This window comes from Lontra canadensis, unplaced genomic scaffold (assembly GCF_010015895.1).
Source record: "Lontra canadensis isolate GAN:19392208 unplaced genomic scaffold, GSC_riverotter_1.0 scaffold28, whole genome shotgun sequence".
Taxonomy (NCBI): Eukaryota; Metazoa; Chordata; class Mammalia; order Carnivora; family Mustelidae; genus Lontra; species Lontra canadensis.
The window spans coordinates 9,982,166-10,004,292 of NW_022631022.1; the positions used below are offsets into that span (position 1 = coordinate 9,982,166).

Genomic DNA, 22,127 nt, shown 5'->3' on the forward strand with positions numbered 1-22,127 from the left:
AGCTGCCAGCTGGCTCCAGGGCCTCTCAGCTGGGCGATGACTTCCTGCACCCCCACAGCAAAGGCTCCCCTGTTTGGGCCTGATTAAGAGCATGCCGACTTACTACTCACTTCTCAGTCTCATGTATATTTATAAACCTTTTTTACTAACCCCAAAACCCCTGGGGGGTTTTTCCAAAGCTCAAACAGAACAATGATATATCTACAGTGTCCCCAGTACCCGGGCTCAGGACCCCAGTCAGAGCAAAGTCTTGAAAGTGTTTGCCAGATGTTCTAGGCTCAGTTGTGTTCCCCACCCCTCCCCACATTCATATGTTGAAGTCCTAATCCTCCAAATGTACCGATGTGACTGTCTTTGGAGATACAGTCTTCAAAGAGGTAATTAGGGTTAAATGAGGTCAACAGCCTGTGCCCTAATCCTGTGTGATTTATAAAAAAGGACAGGAGGACAGACAGGCACTGAGGGAGTCCATGTGAAGATTAAGAGGAGACAATGGCCAACTACAACCAAGGAGGGAAGCCTCAGAAGAAACCAACTCTACAAACACCTTGATCTCAGACTTCTAACCTCCAGAACTGTAAGAAACGAAATTTCTGTTGTTTAGTCCCTTCATTAGGGCAGCCCCAGCCACTTGTGGGCTGGAGGAGTATTGAGTTTGCTTTGCTGGAGTCCCGGCACAGGCCTGGCACAGAGCTGGTGTGTGGCTGAAGTCATGAGTAAATCTGTGTCCCAGAAGCCATCCATCAGTGTAGACCTCCCTGCTGGAGTCAGTCATTTGGGTGTCTCCCTGGGGCCACCGGTGGTGGGGAGGTGATAGACTGGTGGCCACCCTCCCTTTGAGTCTTCTAGCTCTTTATTCTTTTTCTTTTTCTTTCTTTCTTTCTTTCTTTCTTTCTTTCTTTCTTTCTTTCTTTCTTTCTTTCTTTCTTTCTTTCTTTCTTTCTTTTTAAAGATTACATTTATTCACTTGAAAGAGAGAGAGAGCACAAGTAGAGGGAGAGGTAGAGGCAGAGGGAGAAGCAGACTTCTTACTGAGCCAGGAGCCTGACATGGGGCTCGATCCCAGGACCTGGAGATCAAGACCCAAGCCAAAGGCAGAAGCTTAACTATCTGGGCCACCCATGCACCCCACCTCCAGCTCTTTCTGATTCGATATCACCCATCCTTATCATGAATCTCAGGGGTGGGAGCCCCTCCCTCTGTGTGGCCTGAAGGTGGTGGCCAGGGCATGGACACGGACATGCCAAGGGGACCCAGTCATGGAATCACAGCAAGATGCCTGTTATTGGCTTCGGGGGGAGTCTCACGAGAGGAGATTTCTCAGGTGTTCTCTTGGCATCAGTAAGCCTCAGAGAAGCCTCGGAGAGTCCAGCTCTGTTTGTAAAAGCAACCCTGTCCCTAGAGGATTCTTGAGTGAATAAAAACATTTTAGTTTTTAAAAGTATCCTTGATTATCTTCAGTTGGCCCAGAATTTTCAGTCTTGGCATCATGGGGCCTCTGCTTTCTTCAGGCTGCCTGGGTCTGTATGTGTACCTCATTTGTGAACTTGACTTTGGGGAACCTGGGACTGTGAAGGGAGGTGGATACGAGGGACCAGAACTTTGTCCACACACAGGTTTGCTGCTGGGTGTGTCCCACACTCATAGTGGGTGTGGAGAGAGTAAGCCTTTGGTTAGAAGTGGTCAGGCCCAAAGAGGCTCAGAGTATGTCCCAGGCTCCCCTGACCCTGACACTGAGTAGGATACTCTGAAGGCCAAGATATCTGTGTGGGCTCTGAGCATCACCAAAAATATGCATCAGTGAGAATCCTGGGGACGTTGGGAGGTTTTTCTGCCCCTGGCCCTTCAGGCAATCCCGCGTGCATGTCTGGCCCTGGAGGAAACCACATGGGGAAATAAATGGTGGGGTGGTCATTTACTGCTTGAATTGTTCCTGTAGAATTGTGCCTTTGTCCTCCTGGTGTTTGGGAATCTCTGAATAGCTCAAGGCAATTGAGTCACCCTAGGGTTAAGGCAGGGGGCAATGTCTCATGTTTAAAGTGGATAGAACTTGGCTTTCATATTTTTCTCACCTGTGAACATTTAAACAGCTGACTTCAGATGAGGCAGCCAGTGATGGCCTCTGGGCTCTGTGGTGACCTTGCAATGAGTCCCTTTGACACCCAGGGTCTCAATGCTAGAAGGGACCCTGTATACCACTCAGAGGTACCAGAGGTGAAGGCAACCCCCCGGCCCCCAAGTCTGTGCAGCTGGCACAGAGAAACTGAGAGCCCTCAAAGACACTCCCCGAGGTGCTTGGGGTGTGAGAAAATGGAAACAAAACACAGCAGCACCAAAAACCAGCCCCGTGGGCAGCTGCACCAGGATGTTCCCAACTGAACACAGACAATGGCCACAGACCAGAAACAGTGTGCTACCAGGACCTTCTATGCCTATGTTTGTGACAGACGAGGAACCGAGAAGGTGACTAGCCATTCCCCTCTCCCGACCAGCAGCCCCGAATGCTGCCTCTGTACCAAGCCAGCAGGAGCCGTGCCTCCTCTTCCTGCCTGCTACATCCTTATTGACTAAGTCATGTGATCGTGAGTTAACAGTAACTAACTGATTATTAAGTTATGAAGACCCAGTCACTGAGTTGTTCACCCTCCCCTTGACAGACTCCGATCCAGAAAGGCCCCCACTTTCCCCCCTTCTCTGTCTCAGCCCGTAAAACCCAATCTACTGGGAAGCCCCCCCAAACATCTCACACTGTGATGCCCCAGGGTTTCTCTGGGGTGGATTTTTTCTTGCTGCAGTAAGGTCAGTAAGCCTTGATCTTGAGTGGGATGAGTGTGCCCTTGGTGATCTTTGGTTGGTGAACTTTTCCATCTGTCAGTTGGGCACACTGATAACTGCCCAATAAACCTTTACAGGAATGTTGTAAGAAGCAAGTGGTATCATATGGGTGGGAAGGAGTTTTTCAAGTTGAAGTTGCTCTGGGTCTCTAAGCTAGTGCGATGTGGAATTTCCAACCGGTTCTCTTTCCAGACTTAGAATACAGTACTTTTAAAATGGAAGATTCCTATTCAAGTTTCTATTATGTGGGCCTGCCTCACTTCCTCAGCTAAACCCCTCCTCCAATTTAGTGCAAGGAATAGCAATTAACACAAAAACTTCAAAGGCACTTGCCTAAGGCTGGGGCCTGCCTGGGAGGAAGATCTGAGTGTTCCTGGGCAGGCCAGTGAGGTTGCGGAGCTGGTGACTTCTGAGCGCCACCCTTCTCTTTTCCTGCTGATACCATTGCTTCCCCGAGGGAGTGGCTGCGGTTTCAGCAAGGCTGAGAGATAAAGCCTTCCACCCCACAAAAAAAGGCAGCCAGCAGCCTCATTCCTCCTTCTTTTTTTTTTCTTTCTTTTTTTAAACACTCAGTGGTTGGCCCTGTTGCTCCAGGGTGAGGGCCAAACTCCATAGCCTGGCTTCGGAGGTTCTCTCACCTCCAGCCATTTCTTTTTAGGGGGTCCACGCTGGGCCACAGCAAATGTCTCAGGGATTCCCAATTTCAGGATCCTTTTTCAACTCTCCAAGACTGGTTTCCGCTTTTCCTTCTGCTTGCCACATCCTTCCACATCTTTTCCTGCAAAACTCAACCCAAATATCACTTCCCGTATCTCCTCAGCTGACCTCTTCTGCCGCAGGGCCTTATGGTATTTTGTACGTGATGTTACTTGTGCACCTATCACGTTGTATTGAAATTGAAATCATGGTTCTCCTAATTGCTAGTCTACGCAGGCACGCATGCACCTAAGTACACACGCCCGCACCCACGCACGCACGCATGCGCAGCTGTAGGGAGCCAGAGACACCCCCCCACCCCCACCCCCAGGGGCTGGGAAGCTCCTTGATGGAATGAAATGTACTTTTTCATTTTTGTATCTACAAGGATGGGGTTTTTTTGTACTGACCATGGGGTCTGGTACACAGTAGGTGGTTAATGAATGCTGTAATTCGCTGCTGTTGATCTTGTTATATTTCAGTATCAAGCAGTATGTTGTTTTCACTGGGATTCTCTTGGGACTAGGAAGCGGGGAACATTTGTCACTGGAAAGTTTTCTGCAATCAGAAAGGCCAGTCCTAGTCAACTGAGAATCCATGGCTCTGCCCAGCTTTTGGAAGTGCCCAGCTCATCTGAAAAGAATTTTCTTGATCCTGTTTTCAAGCCTGCCAAGGAGGGGTTCATGTATGGTTCATTAGCTGTTGCAGCTAGTGTTTTCCCACTAATTGCAAGTAAGTCTCAGCTTGGGGATTTTTCTTCATTTTAAGAATCACTTTCTTTTTGGCATGCCCATATTTTATTTTGGAGGAATAGATTATCATGAATATCATGGGTTTTTTGTATTATTTGGGCTGCGGTTATCCCTGAGGGAGGTCAAAATGCAGTATCAGTGAATATCAATTCCGCCCCCTTCCCTACCAGGAAACTAAAAAATGAAGCCAGGTTTGCCCCGAAGGCCTGTGTTATTTCTGTTGGAAGAGCCCACAGCCTGGAAGGCAGGACACCTGGGTTCAAGTCTTGTTTTGCCGTTGACTAGCTATTTTGTTTTTCTTCCCTTTTTAAAAAAAAATTTTTTTTTTTTTTTTATTTGACAGAGAGAAATCACAACTAGGCAGAGAGGCAGGCAGAGAGAGAGAGGAAGCAGGCTCCCCACAGAGCAGAGAGCCCGATGCGGGACTCAATCCCAATACCCTGGGATCATGACCTGAGTCGAAGACAGAGGCTTAACCCACTGAGCCACCCAGGTGCCCCTATTTTGTTTTTCTAATAGTTCTCCATGTGTTGTCCCTGACCAGCAGCAGTACTTGGAACTGTTCTAGAAATGCAAATTTCCGGGCCCTACTGAGTGAGAAAGCTCTGCAGTGGGGGTCCAGAAATCTTATTTTATTTTATTTATTTATTTTTAAATTTTTATTTATTTATTCGACAGAGAGCGATCACAAGGAGGCAGAGAGGGAGGCAGAGAGGCAGGCAGAGGACGAGGAAGAAGCAGAGATCATGACCTGAACCGAAGGCAGAGGCTTAACTGACTGAGCCACCCAGGCACCCCCAGAAATCTTATTTTAATAAGATTTTTTATTTAATAAGTTTAATAATTATTTATGTTATGAATAAGGTTTAAGATGACCTTATTTTAATAAGATTCTGATGTACACTGAAGACTGAGAATCACTGATTGGGTCAAGGCAATTTTATCATTTTGATATAAAATTATGCTTAAAATTATTCAGATCATTAGATTATATTGCTACACAGACACGCACACACAAAATGACATTATAAAAATTTTGGAAGAGACAAAAATTCAGATGTAAATTCAACTAAAGTATAAGCATTCTTGTACATTTTCTTCTAGTATTTTTTGTCCTCCATGTATTTTCACAGGGTTGTGATCACAGGACATGCACAAACAGGTAGACTGCTTTTTTCCTGCTTAACACAAATACTGTAACTACTATTCAGAGCTGCCGCTTCCACATTTTCATCAGAACTATTCTGAATAACCACACAGGACTTTACGGAATAGCTGTGTCTTGGGTACTTCACTAGGCTCGGGTGAACTTGGTCTGTGGAGTTGAAAATGCTCTTAGACAGACAAGGGGGCCTCCCCTTTGAGGCATTTGATTTTCTCTTCACTTCGTCCCGCCCCTCCCCACCAAGACCATTGTGGAAAAAATCAAAACTATGAGTGTTCCCGGAAATAGAGTCATAAACAGAGAGGAAAGGGAGGTTAGCCAACAGCCCTGAGTTTTCCAGAGTCATCCAGAAACTGGGATTCTCCCAGGTCTGAAGTCCCCTTTTGAAACCCTGAAGCAATTGGGTCCTCACTGCGCTACCTTGTGGCTGCGTCTATGAATTGCACCTTCTCTTGACAAGCATGGCCGGCACCGTGGAGGAGTTGGTTGGAGTTTGTCTCCTTGCCCCAGGCTGATGCCTGCATGCGAGCTCCCCTCCCTGCAGGTCTGGCTGTGCTCCCTCCCATTGTCCTGGTTTCCACACTGAGCCTGAAGTCCAGCCATGACCCCCAGCCTGCTTGGCAGGGATCCAGATGTCCTGCTTGGCCCTGGCCAGTCCCTTTCCCTAGTGGGGGACCTCAGCGCCCAGCTGAGAGGGCCACTCTGTCAAATGAACACCCTCCTGGGAGCCTGCATATAATCACCCTCCTGGCTGTGAGAATGGCTGTGCCCTCTGCCCTGTGTGGATCTGTGGATGTCAGGGACACCAGGCTGATGTCAGCGTGGTCCATTCCTGTGGGGACTGCTCAGCCCTGCCTGTGGACAGCCCCCACCCTCCTTTCCCCTCCCTGATGACTTGCCTACGAGGACCCAGCATGCCTTTCGACACAGTGGCAGCTGGTGCGGGAAACAGGGCAGGGAGGACGTGACCGTGGGCATCTCTGTACAGGCCAGTTGGCTTTTGGCTGGATTACTCACTTGGTGATTCACAGCCTATGGTCAGTTCCCAGCCCCAGTTAGTTCCTTCCTCAATCAGCCACTCCGTTTCTTTTTGAAAAATGTACTATTCACCTGACCCAGCATGAAAGAATATGGGCGCAAGTCCTGGGTCCCCGTGCAAGGCAAGCAGGGAGGAAGATGGGCTGCTATCCTCTTACTCCAGGCTTGTCCTCTCTGGGTATGTTACCCTCAGGAGAGCTCGAGGGGTTGGGCCAGGAAGTCTGGCAGTGGATGGACTCTGGCCTTTAGCAGAGAGAAGATAGCATGTCACTAGTATGCTGGACTCCAGTTCCCCATGCATTCCTGATGAGCGAGCTCCATCTCCAGACGTCACCTGCAATATTACTCACAAATGACCTTCCCTGAAATTGTAGAGGCCTACCAGGAATTCGTAGGCCCCATGGGATGGATGATTCTGGGCCTAAGCCTATGATTTCGGAGGCCTGAAGTCACAGTGTTAGGTATAACCCTTTCCCAGAGTGGCCCTCTTAGGACAACAAATCCAAGACCAATCTAACTGCAGCTAATCAGAATTTTCTTTTTAAGATTTTTATTTACTTAACACACAGAGAGAGATCGCAAGTAGTTAGACAGGCAGGCAGAGAAGGGGAAGCAGGATCCCTGCTGAGCAGAGAGTCTGATGTGGGGCCCAATCCCAGGTTCCTGAGACCATGACCTGAGTTGAAGGCAGAGGCTCAACCCTCTGAGCCACCCAGGCGCCCCAGGTTTTTTTTTTTTTTTTCTTTTTCTCTTACAAAAAGCCTATACTCTACGACCTTAAAAACTCTTTATATATATATATCTTTAAATAAATATACTTCTAATCCCTAGCCATATACATGTATTTAGTTTTTCATAGTTGTGATTCAATAGGTGGGTTATTTAGTCCTGTTTTTTTCCCCCACTTTATTGCGTGTAGAATTTCCTTATACTTATTTTTAAAAGCTATAAGACCAGTTGTTATTTAACTTTTTGGAGGTCTCAGGTCCCTTTGGTAATCTGCCAAAGTCATGACCTCTGTCCCCCACTCAAAGTGCACAGACGCATGGCCCTGGGTGCCATCCAAGGAGACAGTTGGACTCTCTGATGACACCCACCCTTGGGGCAGGTCAACATCGCTGGTGTTACACTGTGAGCACCTGAGGGCCAGCACTAAGCCTTGTATTTGTGAATTCTGTCTTAATCACCCCCAGAAATTTCTGAAACTTTTAGTACTTGAGTAGGCATCTGAAACAATACTTGTTTACAGATGGACTTCATGCTAGCTGGACAGTTAATTGTTAGGCATTCCAGTTGTTTCTAGTTGTGGGCACTTGTGACCCAGGGCAGCTGTCAATCTACCCACCTACGATTTGCTTTGCTTTTCTTCTTCCCAGACGGCCTGTTTGGGGGAACGTGGAAAACGTGTACTGTACAGGCTCTGTACCTTTGCAGATGCACAAGGAACGCCTCCGTCTCTTTTGTTCCAATCCCACCCTATGAAGCTGTTCTCAAATGCCACCGGCCTCCCCAGAGCCCTCCCTGTGCCCCACACTCGGAAGTCAATTCTTCTGCCTCTCCCCTTGCTCCTTGTTCTACAGCCACACAAAGTGCCGCAGATTGGCAGCTCATAACCCATGGAAATTCATCTCTCGCCCTGCTGGAGGCAGGAAGTCTGAGACCCGGCTGCCAGCATGGTCAGGTTCCGGTAAGAGTCTGCTTTCTGGTTTCCTCAGAGGTTGGAAAAAGGGCAAACTCTCCGGAGTCCTTTTTATAAGGCTACTAATCCCATTCAGAGGACCCCACCCTTATGACCCAACCATTGCCCAGAGGCCACACCTAATGTTCCCGTCATGCTGAGGTTAGCATGTCAATATGAATCCGCAGAAACACAAACATTCAACCCACTGTACTCTTAGTGGTACCCATCGTGCTCCACGCCCTAGTCGAGAAAATTTTATGTACACATCTCACGTCCTATATTAGACTCAGTGATATGCTTCATGTATATGACACCCAGAATAGATCATTTGAATATGCCCTGCTCTGTAAGACAAAGTTATTTTCAGTAATATGGCAAAAATTAGGGATTGCTATTTTCTTAATTTATTCTTTAGTCTCAGAGCAATGAACAATTTGAGAGGAAGAACACACTGCTATTTTGAAGATATTCAAATGCAGTAAAAGTATTTCCTGTAAGAACTAAAATTTTTACTTAACAAACAAAATATAGTTGACTCTTAGCACAACACAGATTTGAATTCTGTGGGTGCAAATACGTGTGGATGATTTTCTCCACCCCATAAATACAGCACAGTACTGTAAGTTAATTTTCTCTTCCTTATGACTTTCTTAATAACATATTCTTTTCTCTAGTTTACTTTCTTGTAAAAATACTGCATACAATACTTATGCATATATGTGTTAATTGACTGTTTATGTTATCAGTATGACTTCTGGCCAATAGTAGGCTGTTAGTAGTTAAGTTCGGGGGGAGTCAAAAATTATATGTGGATGTTTGACTCTTTGGGGGGGTCGGCACCCCAATCTGCATGTTGGTCAAGGGCCAACTGTATTACACCTCCCAGGTCACTGTCATATCTGTCTCACTGTTTTACACTGCAAACTTAAAAACTCTAAGTGGTCACATTGGATAGCAGAATGGAAATTCTCAGGTTTTGCTTCTTTGTCTTCACAATCACTATGGTATCATCTTTGATTCTGAATTTGCTGTTTAAATGTAGGAGAATGCAGTAAGTGCCACAGGGGTTGGAGACATGAGATGGTCAAAGCCAGTTGGGAGGATTTGAAACCATGATGCCTGCAGTGAGCTCATCACCGAACAGGTGACTGTCAGGGACCAACCACATAACTTGGAATTCTCAAAATTAACATTGACAGAGAACATCGTATTTATTAAAGGATAAGTAATAAAAATGCGATCATTTGAAGATTATATAGATATTAATGAAACTCAGCAGTAACCGTTAGCAGTTGTTTGCCACTTGGGCCAAAAAATTATTTTGAGGAGGTACGAGGCTTATTTTTATCACTGACATTATTTAGAATTGCGATAATGAAAAAAAGACCAACTTTTAGTAGATTCTGTATTGTATTTACATTCCCTCTGGAAGATGGCCCCCTTATTATTGACTTCTGGGGTAGATAGCTCCCACCTCCCCGCCCCTAGTCCTGGGTGGGAGTTGGGGCCAGGGGCTGGCTGGCTGCATAGTTGTACACTGTCTACGCTCAAAAGCCATGGTTCTGTGGGTGGCCGGAGGCCCTGGAAGGTGGCCTCTATGTGAGACCGATTTTCTTCATGTACTCCCAACAAAGCAAAGCAACAATCCACTGAATACAGAAATGGAAGAATCTAGCCCTCTCCCATGAAGTCAGACATTAAAGAAATTCGCAGCACTTCTTTGTAAAACAGTGTCACCCTTCAGACTCCCTTTTCATTGTTGATGTTTGGAAATACAAGGCATTTTTCATGGTATTCTAAGTATTGGCACGCAGTGGGTTTGCTGGTATTTTAAAAGGCATTAACTTTTACACAACTTTCTCAGCTTTGGTCTCTAATATGGTAAATATCGATAGATGTATTCCATACAAAGAAAGCTCTTTGGGGTCCTAAAAAATGTTTCAGAATGTAATGGTGTCCTGAGACCAGGAAGTGTGAGAGCTGCTGTGTTTGTGCACTGCCTTATACACATGGCACGTGCTGGTGCACAGTGGTTGAATGAGGGACTGGGTGAGTGTCAGCGGCTCCCAGGATCTGGAAGCTGTGGAGGATAGGAGGGAGGGTGGGCAGGCTCCCCTCCCCCTACCCCAGGCTGTGGTGATGGACACCTGGAGGCTGGGGTTGCTGGGGGCTGAGAACAGCAGCTTCTAGTGTTGGCTGTCATGGCAACACCAGTGAGGAGGTGGGTCTGGGTCTCAAGCAATGAGGTCCGGGGATGAGGGTGACGGTAGCTCTGTGTCCTGGGGGTTTCAGGAGGCTCCCCATATCCTGTACCCCTTGGTGCTGGCAGATTGGAACAACCGCCCCAATCTGTCTTTCCTGATGGGAACTGAGCAGAATTGTTTTCTAGCGGCCTCTGGCAGTTCACTCACTGGCAGCGAGCACAGTGGAAGGAGAGGCCCGGAGCCTCAGTCAGACAGGTAGAGCTCTCCGAGCTTCTCCCTGCTCTGCTCTGAACAGCCATGGGATCCCCGCAGGTCACCTAAATGCTGGCTGACTCTCTGCCATGGCGAGGAGGGGATAATATCGGGCTGATACTGGGTGCATGGTACCTTAGCGGGTCCATGAGTCATGTCATTCGTAAACACCAGAAGAGGCAGGCTGGGGGTGGTTAAAGAAGAAGGGCCGTTGAGGGAGATCTTCCTGCCCCATGGCTAGTGTCTTCCAACCCTAGACCCACTGTGGACACTTAGCCTGGGATCACTCATTGTGGGGACTGCCCTGTGCGTTGTAGAATGTTTGGCAGCAGCTCTGGCCTCTGCCCACCACAGGCCATAGCACTCTCTCCCCAACTGTGACAATTAAACATGTCCCTGGACATTGCCAAAAGTCCACGGGGGGGGGCAGTTCTGTCCCTGGTTGAGAACTGTCAGCCTAGATACCCGTCTGACAGGGCCCCACTGTGGGCGCTTGCTTGTAGCCAGCCTTGGGAGATGACCACCAGCATCATACACACAGATCTGGGTCACTCCTTGAGGAAGAATTCTGCCAAGAGATTCTGCTCTCAAGGGAACAAGAGACCTTCCGACTCTGATCCTTTTCCCTGAAGAGCCCATCTGCTAATTGTGGCTGCTTGCCTCGGCTTTTGGACAAACCAAGCCCTGGGACAGCAGTAGCTGACCAACACAAGATCTGTTGAAGAAAGTCTGGACAATGTCCAGCAGCCTGGGGGAGGCCATCCTGCCCTTCAGCCTCCTCCTTGGCACTCACGGCTCCCAACCTCCGTGTCTCCACAAAATACTCCAGGCCGTCGAGAGCATCATAGATAAAAGGAGGGAGGTATTGTGACATGACGGAATGCTTCTGCCACCAGAATGAATGAGTCACCACCACAGACACGTGCCCTGGGTGAAGCTCCCTGGTGTAATGTTGAGTGCAAGAAAGCAAGAATGTTGAGTGTAAGAAGCAAAAGAGCACATGCTGTATGCTTTCATTAATGGGAAGTTCCCCCAAAGGCAAAGTAATTGACGTTAAGGTTCAAGGGGTACACAAAGGAAGCTTCTCCAATGCAGCTTCCAACTATGAAAATTCATCGGGCAATTATGACACAGGCACTTGATGTATGTTACGCTCTGATAGAAAATAAGCACACAAAAACAACATTCTGGACTGAAGGTCAGGACAGGCCCTTCAGCAAAATCCCTGTCCACCCAGGGAATAATGATGATTAGCAATTTTGCCTGCTTGGCTCTAACTTCTTATTGTCATTTTTGGACCTGGCTTCCTACAGCAGATGATATACTCACAATAGTGAGCCCATGCTCGGCACAGACAATGTTCAGTACGTGGCAAATAGTCAATACTACCCATCAGCTATTAACCGGCCTAGGATACAAAATAATAATAAAATAATAAACAACCCTTTATTTTTAAAGGGGAAACAAGAGTCTGGAATTTGCAGTGATACTGGTTACCAAATTCCTCATTCTCCAGGTTTTTGGAGCTCCTTCCAAAGCGTAGTCTTTGAGGGAAGAAAAAAATCCAAAGCTTCTACCTTAGAGCTACTAACTCCTGACCAATAACAGCCACACACAGAAAAGCCTCCAATAACTGTCTATTTGGTCAAATTGCTCAGTTAACTTCATATCTGTCACTTACTGATCCAGTGCACGATGTACCCAGGAACCTGGAATCCACCTGTCAGATCAAGCGTTTGGATCTGTTTTTGGCCATTCATCTCGTTTATGAATTTACAGATCAAACAGGTATAACTGCTGTTGGAGTCCTCAGTCTCAGAGTAAAGCTTTGGCTGAAAAAAAAATGAAGTCTAGAAAATGTGCAATGCTCTCTCTCCTTCAGACCTGACTGGAAACAGGACCGTACAAATCCCTCTCTCCTCCGAGAGAGCCAACAATCAGACAACCTTAGCAAGGCGGAGCGTTTCATTGGAAGCTGTGCTGCCCAGCCACAAGTCAGATGCCAAGTTAGTGCTCTGGAAGATCCAGAACTCCTTCAGACCCTTCTCCATCCTGGTCTTAGCATGACTAGATCTGATCAGACATGGCAGAGACTTCAGTGCAAGCGGCGAGTGTTTTAGACTTTTGTCCCCAGAAAGATCTCCTAAAATTTCAATCCCATACAAATGGCAGCTCATCCTGTGACCCATGACACCATTACTAGGACCAAGCTCTGTCCCACACCGTCAAGAACCACTTAGATTCATCACGACAGACATTTAAAAAAGAAAATCCATGCCTATCTCCGCAGAAAAGGCAGGCTCTTACCTAGTCCCAGGCTTTGTCCATTGGCACTTGATTGGATAAAGACGCACAAAACCAAGAAAATAGAGACACACGGGGGCCTTTCCATTTCTCTTGTCTCACCCGGGGTCCGAGGTCTTCTTGCTAATTTCTGAAGTTAAAGAGACCAGATTGCCTATTGATACTGTGTGAGGGAGGCCTGCTCATTAATAATTAACTTTTAACCAGGGTATCCAGCGTTCACTTCTCTGACTACCCCCCCAATTCCAGGCCTAACTATATCTAATACAACAAAGGACGATGTACAAAAGCTTTTTTAAAAAAATCCTGATACATTTTGAAAATCAAATATCTTATTATGTATTCTTACCTTCTTGGACCAAGGTCATAGTTCCAAATTAATCAGTTTAAAGTTAGTATGTTTGGGAATGCTGTCAAAGGTCAGGGATCAGTGGCTCTCAACTGGTTGCCTAGCTTTCCCTCTGTCATCACTGTGACGGGGATGCTGGCTCATGGCAGGGGAGTTTCAAATTGCAAGCTAAGCACAAAGAAAAAGAGAAGGGCTCTGGCAGGCGGAGAGCTGCTGGAGGGTCCTTTTCCTGTTCAGTTCAGCAAAATTGCTGGTGCCTGAAGTTAAAGAGTTGTGGAGAGATGTTTCTATAAGCTGAAAGGGGCAGAAAACCTCTAACGTCAGTGTAGGAAGGAGCAAAGATGGAGGACCGGTAGCCTTTGCTGGGCGCCCCACTGGGAGATGACCCTATAATAAACTCTCCTCCTTTGTGTTAATTAATACTCCCACTGTGTAGAGGACTGAGAAGCCAGGCCACTCAGCAAAACCAGGCAGGGGAAATGTTACTGTGTATGACTCTTATGATATACCTTGGGTCCCTAGTTTTATTTAAACTTTATTTGTTCAATTTTTTTTTTATACCTACTATCTACCAGGCACTGTTTTAGGCATGAGAGACATTCAAGCATACAGAACAGATGAACAGTCCTGTCTTTGTGAAACTTATGTACCATTAGGGGTGGGAGGACTCAGATGATAGACAATAGATGTAATAAATCAGAGATTTATGAAGATTGTAGAATGCAGTGAGAGCTATGGAAGCTATGGAAATAAGGGAAAGTACAGCAGAATTAAGGGGGTGGGAGGGTAGTGATTTTTAAAACATTTTAAAAAGATTATTTAAGAGAGAGCGAGAGCGAGCATGAGTGGGGTAAGGAGCAGAGTGAGAAGCAGACTCCCTGCTAAGCAGGGAGCTGGACACAGGGATCAATCTTGGAACTCTGGAATCATGACCTGAACCTAAGGCAGATGCTTAACCAACAGAGCCACCGTGGTGCCCTGAGGTAGTGATTTTAAATAGAATGGTCAGGGAGAGCCTTGTTGGGAAGTTGAACTTTAAATGACTGTTTCAGTGAGTAGCCTCTGTGGACATATTAGGAAAGAGTAGCCAGTGCAAAGGCCCTGAGGTTAGAGTGCACCTGGTATGTTCCAGGACCAACAAGGAGGCCAATGTTCAAGGAGACACCCTTATAAAGACTTTGACTTTTATGATCTGAGACATGGGGAAGCATTCTGAGCTGAAGAGGGACATGATTTGTATTATTATTATTATTTTTTAAAGTCATTCTGGTTTTCGAGGATGGGAATAGATTATAAATGAGTAAGGGTGTAAGTGGGGAGAATGTGAGGATGTCATGGCGACGATCCAGTGAGAAGTGAGGGCTTGCTTCAGCATGGTAATAGTGGACCTGGCGAGTGGTGAATATGTTGGATATATTTGGAAGGTGGGTGCAACAGGATTTCCTGAATACTGGAATGTGAGATGCAAGGCAAAGAGAGACATTGAGGATGACTTCAAGGACTTTGGCTGAAAGAAGTGGACAATGAGCTGTCAGCTGAGGTGGGGAAGGCTGTGAGTGGAGCAGTTTTGGTGGGGGAAGATGATGCAATCAGCTTTGGTCCTGGGGCCTTTGAGATGCCTCTTGGACAGTAAGTGGAACTGTTGAGTAGGCAGTTAGATAACTTGGGAGTTCCGCTCTGCTGATTAACTCAGCAAGATACCGGTGAATCCAAGCAGCTCTGGAATACCAAAACCTCTCCCTGCCAAATTTCTGCGGAGTACATTCTCTTACCAGTTTCTACATGGGACGAGGTCTTCAGAGTTCTAGCTCTCATAAGTCTCTGCTTCATCAAGAATTTCTCTAGTATAATCTCATGCCAGCTGGTTGTGTGAAGCTCTCCTGGGGCAGGAGAGGAGGAGAGACATCTGTCCCCTTTCAGGGGTGCTACCTGCTCCCATCTGTCCAAGCTCTGCCTGCCTGTCCCATCACCCTTCTGGGGTGGTTTTAATGCAACTCTGTCGTCGTTCCATCAACCCAGCCAAGGAGACTCCTGGCAGGGAAGAGAGGAGGACTTCACAGAGAATAAGGTTTCCAGAGCCTGAGGATGCTGGGTCTACCAGCTGAGAAAAATATAACTTAACCTTAATGAGCTCCATCTCCTCCCTCTAAAATGGGATAACGTGAGCCAGAGATAAGGTTTGGAATGCCAGCTTAATACCATTTTTCTCCGAACATCTTTCTCCCTTGTTCTTTCTCCCTTTTAAGAAGGGCAAAGTGGAGATAATTCTGCAAATCTTTTGTCTTCCCAAAACTTAGGACCTAGGACAAATGAATTGTAACCAACAAAGACAAGCAGAAAGCTGAACATGTTTTAAAGGGATGTGAAGGGAGCAGGAGAACCCACCCCTACCTTCTCATCACTAGAAAGAGAGTCTCTTGGGCTTTGTATGTGGGTGGGGGAGGAGAGATTTGTCTCTAGGTCTCTAGGGCAGGCAAGACAGTCCTGGCTTCCCAGAAACCCTGATAGAAGGTGGTAAGAACCCGAAGATGACAGGCCTGTGTGGTGCTGGCAGATAAGTAAAAGATGGCCCTGTCCCTGGCATGAAGTAGGAACAGCAATGAGCCTCCTGTGCTGACAGCTCATGTAAGATAGGGAGCAGAGGCCCCTTGGTGGCCACCTGTGTGGATGGGGGACAGAGGACCTGGTGCCACCCCCACCCCCAGGCTTGGGGTTTGTGTCTGATCCAGAACTATGGCATAATGGGGTGGGGGTGGAAAGAAGAAATCCAGGGGGCCTGAAAAATGTGAATTTGGAGTCAGTAATTCTGATGGCTTACAGAAAATAGAGACATTTCTTGTACATCAGCATTTTCGGACAGAGCTCCATCCCTGTGCAAAAGCAGGCATGTCATGAGATGTGCATGTGAAGTGGCCAGCCAAGGGCCTGGTTCACACTAGAGGTCCAGTACATGTAGTGACTTATTTTGGAGGTAACACAGTCCGTGGTCGAAAGTCCAGGCTTTGGAGTAAGATGGATCTAGGTTCAAATCCCTGCTCTATCACTTTCTAATTGGGTGACCTAAGACAAGACGTGAGTGGCCAAAGCTTTAACTATTTTCCTTCGTCTGGCTAGGGACTGCTGATGCCTTCCTGATCGGGTTAGAGGGGGTCATGGAAAGAGGTGAAACAGCCTTGGCCAGGAGGAAATAATAAACGACAGCTATTATTATTGCTGAATTGTTTTTAATTTACCTATAGGAGGTAGGTAACAGCAGGATCACAGTGATGAAATGAAAATGGTAAGAAAACAGAAGGGTCTGGACCACTGGCTCCAAAATCTGTTTGAGCACTGGAATCAGAGTCAGCCTGAGAGCTCAGGGAGAGGGCAGGTTTGAGGCCCATCCCAGGAACAATCCAGTTTAAGCTTCTGGGACTGAGGTCTGGAGAACCTTCATTCTAAAGTTCTCCAGGCTGTTCTTTGCCCCTCACAGCTGGAACAGGTGCCTCCAACTGGTGCTTGGTCTATCGGGGCACAAGAAGGAAGTAATATGCCTTTCAGATGTTTTGGTGCCCCTCTAAAATTCGTATGTTAAAGCAGAACTCCCAAGGTGATGGTATTAGAGGTGTGGCCTTTAGGAGGTGATTAGGTCACAAGGGCAAGCCCTCATGAGTTGGGGGAGCATCCCTGTAAAAGAGACCCCACACAGATCCCTTGCTGCTTGGCCCCTGTGAGGTTACAATGTGGCCCTCTATGAAGACCTCATCAGACACTGCATCTGCCAATCCTTTGATCTTGGATGTCCAGCCTTCTGTTGTTTTTAAATTTCTGTTGTTTACCCAGTCTGTGATAATCTATTACAGTAGCTCAGAAGGACTAAGGTATCACCTGAGAAAATTTTGTGTGTGTGTATATATACATATATATATATATATATTCTTCACTATACAATTAGAATATAGCACTATGGAATATATTGGTGATACATAATTTATAAGCACATAAATACCCATATATTTGGAGGGGGTAGTCCTCAAAGCTTTGTTTTGTTTATTTTTAAGAGAGAGAGAGTACACATGCAGGGGTGAAGAACAGAGGCAGAAGGAGAGAGGGAATCTCAAGCAGGCTCCACGCTCAGCATGGAACCTGACGTGGGGCTCCATCTTACAACCCTGAGATCACGACCTGAGCTGATATCAAGAGTCAGACGCTTCAACTACTGAGCCACCCAAGAGCCCCCAAGGTTTTTTTTTAAACTGATAAAGGTGCTCGCCTGAAGAGATGTGAAGACTGTGGTAGAGGGATAGAGTGGCTCCCAGGTCTTACTGACCTAACAGAAATGTGGTTGATTCCATCAATACACTGGAAGAATCAACAGTTCCATTCGTGGTATCTGTAGTCATTCCCATGCCGAAGAAAGCCCAGCAGTTTATGGGGGACTCATTTCCCATGAACTGAAAGGGGTAGGGCCTGAGCCCCATGGAGACTAGAAACTCCAGAGTTATCAGCACTGTCTGTAATCCTTGGTCTAAAATAATAATGGTTTTATAATTAGATTCTTACAAATTTCCCAATTCTTGCTCTCTTTTAATTTAAAAATCTTCTTGAAGAAATGGAAATTTCAAGAGCCTGGCATTTGATGACCTGCCTGTCACCTTCTCCTTTAGTGAAATGGTGATAAGAAAGTTAATCAGAAGAAAAGAAATAAATATTTTACAGAGATAAAGAGAGCAAGTCCCTGGTGGAGAGAAGCCAGGGGGTCATGGTGAATTTCACGTATGAAAGCAATGGAGTTTTATATTCAAAATCAGCCATTCTTGTTTCATCTTCGAAACTGGGGATGCTCAAGAGTGGCAGCCCTGGGTTGGAGTTCTCAGATGAGAGTAATAGAAACAATACCTTTTGGATTGGTACTATTATTTCCCTCACTGTGCGGTTGAGATTTAAGAGATTAAGAACTGGGACACACTGTGTCTTCCCAGGAAAAGGCAGAGAGAGGGGAAATCAGGACCGTCTGAGCCCGGGGTCAGATTCCTTAACAACCACTAGCCCTTGGTCCCTCTGTGTCTGATTTTCTTCAGGACTTCACGGGGCTTTCTTTCCTACGCCTTCACCGCATTCCATTTCCAGAGATGAAATTTATGACACTTTCAGCATCATGCCACTGGGAAATGATACTTTCTCTTACTGCTGCTGGGGGCCAGGCTGCCACCAGGAGAATGACTAAGCTTTTATTGGGTCACCATTCAGTGTGTGGACATTCTTGTACCATGCGGGAGTATGGCAAAAACAAGAAGGCTCCAAATATGTCCTCGTTTGGAGAGGGGTTGGCCTGGAGTTTAACCTTTCCTTATCTTTTTTTTGTTGTTGTTGTTTAAGATCAGTAGACAAATGAAAGGTGAAAACAAGTTTGCAGGGAATGTTTTAGACTATTTGAAAGAATGAAGTGTTTCCTGCAGTAAGAGCTGGTATTGATTCAGTGAGATCATCATGCCTTTACTGATAAGACTTGCAGATTAAACTTTGCATTGGCTCTGACTCTGGCTGGTTTTATAAGCCCTGGGCAGATTCTGTTACCTCCCTCTGGCTCGGTTTTCCCATCTATAAAATGGAATGGTGAGAGCAAATGCTATCATGTGAAAGGCCTCTTCAACAGCTCTTGGTACAGTCAGAGCTCATTTGGTTTTTTAAACAAATGAGCTAGGAAATATTTCCCCCCATGGTACAGGTGAGAAAATGGAGGCTCCCAGATTCCTTGTCCAAGGTCAATGTCTAACTCATGCAGATCAGGTGGGAGGATTTCTGGGTCCCTGGAAGCTCTGTGGCTCTCTTGTCCCCAGTCTAAAGTGAAGACCCAAGCAGCTAGTGAACAAAGAGTTGAGCTCTTTCTGAACTTATTTTTGTTTCCTGCTCTGTGCTGGCCAATTACTCTCCTTGCCAGAATTTCAGCTTCTGGTTTGTGGAACAGTGAAAAAAAAAGGACAAACCAAAACCCCAAACCAAAGCAGTTTTTTTCCCCCATGTGGCTGGATACTCTGGAACCAATAATGCATCTTATGATGCTGTTGCAGTAGAATGTCAAATCTTTTTTTTTTTTTTTCCTCTGTTTGCCTCATGCTTGGAAGCAAAAGTAAGCCAAGATTTAAGCTGATTTAGAACATCCAGATAGACATGGAACACATTTGCCAAGGGTCTTCTCCTCTGTGGGAAAGAGGGGAGATATAGCCGAGACTGCCTGCTTCCTCCAGCTGCTTGGGCTGTTGGGTGATGATGCTGGGTTACCCGGAGAGACCAACTAAGGCATGAACTGGATGGCTGTTTGCAGCGGAGCAAAGAAATGGTTTGGGAGGGTGAGATCTCTTTCTCTGGGTCCCATGCTTCTGTCTCTGGGATACCCAGGGGCACTGACCCCATCCTGGGCATCAGGCAGGGCTGCAGCCTCTCGGATGGAAGTGCCCAGACCTCTCTGTGGCAGGGGTATTTGTGCCACATCGCACACGCGTCTGGGGTTAGCAAGTGAACCTCTTGGCTGCGAAAAATCAAGAGCAGTTTCCAAGGTGCTGTCTCAAGTGCTACCGATGGCTCATCGTTCTTCCAGCATCCGTGGTGTCTTAATGACACAGTTAATCATTGATTGCTAGGCTCAGGGGTTAACAATTCAGGGGCCAGCTCCCAGAGATGCCAGACCTGCTGTGGGACTCATTGAAGCCTCAGAAACAATCCTAGGACACAGGGTGATTCTTCCCCTTTGTACAGAGAAGACGGCAGAGGATTCAGGAAGTTACTGACTTGCCCAAACCCATGTTCTAGTAAGCGGTGGAATGGGGTTCGAATGATAGGTGTCTAACTCCAAAGCCCACACAGCAAAAAAGCACATTTGCCAGGCATGCTGTCCTCATGTAAGTCAGGTGAAAGGAAAATGAGACTGTGCTGTGTGCTCTTGAAAGGCAAAGACGCAGATCCTGTACTTACTATAATACTATGTTCCAAAGAAATGTTCTCAAGCCCTTTGTCAGCTGTTTCATGCAGAGAGCCCTGAAACAGCCCATGAGACTCACTCAAGAGAGAAGCCACGGAGACATTATGGTGAGATAGAACTATATACTTTACATACAGAGGGGTTTCCCAAATCAGCAGTAAGAAAAGTCCAGCAAACATGAAGGGAGTTCTTGCTCACGGACCTTTGTCATGGACAGAACAGAGTGTTTGACAGGAATTGTCGGGGCGAGGCTACGCTGCGAAAGACCTTGTTTACACAGTGTTACCAGTTACCCACACGGTCTTGAAACCATTTGGGTTAGTTAATGCCCAGGGTCCTCCAGAAAGCCATGGGGTGCTTTGACAGGCTTGGATAATTCTTCTGAGGCCTGGGATCACGACCTGAGCTGAAGACAGACGCTTAACTGACTGAGCCACCCAGGTGCTCCAAGACATAATTTTTTGTTTTTTTTTTTTAAGATTTTATTTATTTATTTGACAGAGACACAGTGAGAGAGGGAACACAAGCAGGGGGAGGGGGAGAGGGAGAAGCAGGCTTCCCACTGAGCAGGGAGCCCCATGCAAGACCTTGGGATCATGCCCTGAGTCGAAAGCAGACGCTTAACAACTGAGCCACCCAGGTGTCCCAAGATATATTTTTTTAAAGATAAGATCATGTCTCTCATCCAGATATTAAAAATGAACATATGGTACGTATTTTATTTAGTTCATTAATGAGGAAGCTGGTAAGGGTGTTGGCATAACTAGTTCAAGGGAGAAGCAACCCCCCCCACCACTGGCCCCAGCAAATGTATATGGATAAAGGCATGTTGAAAAGAATGTACAAATAAAAGCACGGGCTAGCTTCTCCCAGTGTGGGAGGAAAGTCAGTCGAACTTGCACACAGGACAGGGCAGGATTTGCATATTGCTTTGCTCCTAGTTATCTGTGGTGTGCAGAGTTGTAAAATGCCTCAAGGGCAATGAATGCCAGAATCAGATGGCCCAGGAAGGCAGCAGTGCACAGTGCATGGACAATGCGCCGTTTTCCACTGAAGCACAGAATCTCCCCTGTAATTCCTATTGTTAAGAAATGATAAAGGCAAGTACTTAGCTACAGAATTTTAAAGATAGCAGAAGTTTCCTTCGGGAGGAAAGGCTGTCTCTCCGTATCTTTGTTTCTTGAACAGAGGCTTTGGGATAATGGAACTGAATCTACATGCCGCCCTCTCCCTTCTTGGCTCATTGAGTGGGCAAATTGTTTAAAATCTTTGTGCCTCAGTTTCCCTACTATTATTAACCTCAAGCATGCCCAGCACAATACATGTCCACTATGATTACTATGATTATTTTTATTAATAATTATTTAATATAATAATTATTTTTATTAATAATTTTATTAGTTATAATTACTCACTGTGCTTTTTTTAAAAAAGATTTTATTTATTACTTTAGAGAGAGAGAGAGAGATAGAGCATGTGAGTGGAGGGAGGGGAAAGGGAATGGCGAGAGAGAATCCCAAGCAAACTTTGCACTGAACGTGGAGCCTGACATGGGGCTTGATCTCACCCCCCTGAAATCATGACCTGCGCTGAAACCAAGAGTCAGATGCTTAACTGACTGAGCTACCCAGGACCCCCTTCACTGTTTTTTATTTCTCCTACCCTTTCATATTCCTTCCCTTTCTCTTTTTGCCCATCTGTCTATAATAAAGAATAGGAGAACTAGTTATAGTGTTTTTGAAAAAAAGTAAAAATGGCGTCTCTATCCTGTTCTTGAAATTAACTATGTAAGTTGTGATGTATTCCTTTCTATTTAGAAAAATAAAGCCCCCTCTGTCTGATATTTGCTTTCTTGGGTTTTGAGAAATTCCCATCGCCTGTCTTGAACAAGCT

The 22,127-nt window shown here is 46.2% G+C and overlaps 1 protein-coding gene across 1 annotated transcript in view; it reads right to left on the minus strand.

Annotated features, from left to right (window-relative positions):
- The window catches only part of LIPC (lipase C, hepatic type), a 129,423-nt gene extending 116,299 nt beyond the window's left edge, over window positions 1-13,124 (minus strand). The window contains exon 1 of the mRNA XM_032864851.1: window positions 12,931-13,124. Within this exon, the coding sequence (XP_032720742.1) occupies window positions 12,931-13,015 (85 nt within the window). The 5' untranslated portion in view covers window positions 13,016-13,124. The remainder of the gene's footprint in view (window positions 1-12,930) is intronic.
- Between the last annotated feature and the right edge of the window lie 9,003 nt (window positions 13,125-22,127).